Source organism: Cordyceps fumosorosea (assembly GCF_001636725.1).
Source record: "Cordyceps fumosorosea ARSEF 2679 chromosome Unknown scaffold_209, whole genome shotgun sequence".
Taxonomy (NCBI): domain Eukaryota; kingdom Fungi; phylum Ascomycota; class Sordariomycetes; order Hypocreales; family Cordycipitaceae; genus Cordyceps; species Cordyceps fumosorosea.
This window is the reverse complement of record NW_017387509.1, coordinates 1-3,179: the sequence shown is the minus strand read 5'-3', so window position 1 is coordinate 3,179 and position 3,179 is coordinate 1. Positions and strand designations below refer to the sequence as shown.

The 3,179-nt window shown below is 51.3% G+C and overlaps 1 protein-coding gene across 1 annotated transcript; it reads left to right on the top strand.

The window, feature by feature from the left end:
- Window positions 1-2,027: 2,027 nt before the first annotated feature.
- On the top strand, window positions 2,028-2,744 carry ISF_10049 (Peptidase M43B, pregnancy-associated plasma-A; the record flags this gene model as incomplete). Its single annotated transcript, XM_018853646.1, has 2 exons — window positions 2,028-2,590; window positions 2,645-2,744. The coding sequence occupies 2 exons, from the start codon at window positions 2,028-2,030 to the stop codon at window positions 2,742-2,744; spliced, it is 663 nt and encodes a 220-aa protein (XP_018699164.1).
- Between the last annotated feature and the right edge of the window lie 435 nt (window positions 2,745-3,179).

Here is a 3,179-nt window from a genome sequence, read left to right as displayed (position 1 = left end):
CGATGGTGGCGGCATTGATCCACGCCGCGCGACTCGTGTTCATCTCGGCCAGTCGTATGTACCAGAATTCCTTTACCCCATCTTGGTACTCTCCCCTCTACCGTATGTTGACACGCGCCACGGGTGAGCAGCAGCCCGTCTCCGCGACGGCAATGTAATGGGCCTTGCAAAGGTCGACGGCTGGCCCCTCCCTGCCGCCGCCGGCCACCCATACACAGCTTGCGCGGCTGTTCAAGGAGTCCCTCGGGTGTCGAATGAACAAGCACGGGTGCTGACCGTAACGCGGCGCGAGCTGCTCACCGCGTCCAGGAATCTCCCAGGTGCGCCTTGTCTGGGCGCCGTCGTTCTTGGCGCGCTCTTGGCGCGCAATACGCGCTTGGCAGGATGAGGAGACGAGTAAGGCTCAGACCCGGCGCCTGGCGAGTCTCCCGCCCGGACATCAACATGAAAAACATGGACCCTGTGTGCCTCGCCAAGGCGCACGCCATCTTGGCTGAGAATGGGCGGTAATAATGGGCCTATAATGCCGGAACGCGGTCCTTACCCCCCTGGGGGACTCCGCCGCTGTTTTTCATAGTTTTTTTTTTAACTCCAAAGCTCGCGAGCAACCCCCCCACAACAAAGGTACCACGCTAGTAGGGGGACCTGGCAGTTGGTTTTCTGCCCACTTTCTACCTCTTGCTACACCAAGTCCCCTAGGCTCTCATGATCCGGCCCTTATAAAGGGGTTCTACTTGATTAGGTATATTGATGCTAATTTATTACTCTGTCCCTCGCTTACACCCAGCGCCTCACACCAGTCCCCATAGGGCGTAGGGCTCTGGCTGCGAATTATGATGGACCATAAGCCCTGCGCAGATTGTCATGAGCCTACAAGCTTGAGAAGAAGATGAGCGGGACGTGTATCGGCACGAGCTTTGGCCATATGCTGCAAAGACATAGCCGCCGCATTACGCGTAACCCTGCCAAATCCAATACCGTAAAAGTAAGCCGCCTGCATTTAATCGCTTTGCCCGTGTTAACATATTAGTGTAATGGGCTTTCTGCATATGGTTCTTTTATTTCCTGCTAGCGATGAGCAGTTTGGCGGTGACTTAAACTCCACGTCGATAAGGATCTAATCCCTGTTGGCCAAGGCGCCTTAATACGATGAGGCATCCAATGCTGGGCGGCATTCTTGCCTGATTTGGTCTCGAAGTACATCAAAGCTGGCGAATCGAGGTAATAAGACAGGGGCGTTACGAGAGTCGCCGCCGTATACGAGCTTGATCGTAATCTTGTAAAACGTCGAAATGCCTCCCCTGCAGGGTCTGCCCACGGAACGCGGCGAAATACCGTAACCGTCACTCCATCAGTCTTAGTGATGTTACTTTTTGCGTATTTCGTGAGAAATCGGTGACTACCAAGTCTATGCAAATAGTCAGAGGATAGATCGTACCTGTCTTGCGCTCCTTGACTGCACACCCTGAAGATCGTACGAGAGGTGCCAGGTGAGTGTACGTACATCACGCCAAGTAATGGACTGTAAATTAGGCAAAGATGAGGGTTTTGTACATACAAGCAATATTTGATATTCGGGTACGAAGCGACAACAAAAGCAGCCAGAGGTTATTTATCCACAGTGGGCCAAGTAGAGCTGATACGAGCCTCTATGCCTTGCAGTGTACAAGTCGGCATACAGAGTCGAATTACTATATATACTATGTGCAACTCTAGTCGTTGGTCGAGTTACTCATCAGCATTGAGAAAAACTTGCATCATGCTTTCCATCTTCTTCTCCCTTATTACGCTAGCCTTGGCCACAGTCCCCAGGCGTTTGGAGTGCAACAGCCCGCACCCAAGCGATGCACTGTTGACGCTCCATGCCAACTTGGCCAATGAACAACTCTTCAGCAGAGACCCTTTTCCAGAGTCAGTTGTTATTAACACCTACGTGCATATTTTTGCGGAGAACACTACGTACGCAGGCGGATGGCTCAGTGTGCGTAACCCTCTTGCCGATCAACCTCTTCAGAGCTGACTCCTCGATGCCTGTCCAGAACACCACCATCGAGAAACAGATCCAGGTCCTAAATCAAGGCTTCAACAGCACGCCGTTTCATTTCACTCTCGCAGGAATTAGCCGGAATATCACCCGTCTGCCCCCGGCCACCAACCCGAGTATGGACGCTCGAATGGCCTTCTGGTTCAAGTACCGCCAAGGCAACTACCGTAGCCTGAACTTGTACTATATAAGCGGCTTTTACGGTGGCCAGTGCACTTTTCCAAGCATGCAGGCGGCGTTGGAGTCGTCGGCTGACTTCTTTCTGGATGGCTGCACCATGGGCGCCGACACAACGCCCGGCAGCAGCGGCCTGTTTGGGGCCGGGACGACGACCATCCATGAGGTTGGGCACTGGATGGGCTTGCTTCACACGTTTCACGGCGGATGTAGCTCCGAGTATGGTGATTTTGTAGCGGATACACCATTTGAATCCGACGCACCTAGCAAACTTGACCAAACCTTTGAAGAGTGCCCAGTCGGTCGTGATAGTTGCCCTGACTTGCCTGGGCTTGACCCTATCCATAACTATATGGATTATACCTCGGAGTGAGTCTTCTCGAATATAGTTTCAAATAATGGTGTTTGCTAATAATTGTTCAGAGTTTGCCGTTCCGAATTCACCCCTGGTCAGATTGATCGGATGAAGTCGATCTGGGCATTAGTGCGCAACGTTAGGACATCTTCTGGAGTAAAGAGCTAGTGTACGAGTTTTGGTATAAGAATATACTCTTCTCGTGTGACTGGATTGACCCCGCCCCCCTCCCTTATTAGTATATCTTTCTCAATCCCCTTGTCTAAGACCTTCACCGTCGGAGGATTCAGCTGCTTCCAGGGAAGCTTCATGCCGATAATATGCCTGCATCGACAGATAATGGCTTGCCAGGTGGCCAACAACTTGAACGTAGAAAAACTGCCCTTTGATCTGCAAAGTAATCAAACACAGCACTCTCAAGATCCAGTAGCTTTAGTTTACTATCCACAAGTTGAAAGTTTAACAAATTAGGATCATCTTACACAACGTCAAAGGCGTCAAGTGCTCAGTACCATGATTGTAGCACACGTGAGAGTGCCTCCACAGTGAAGGTGTCAGGGTCCTATTAGGGCACCTATTAGAGCCCCTATATTATATATATTA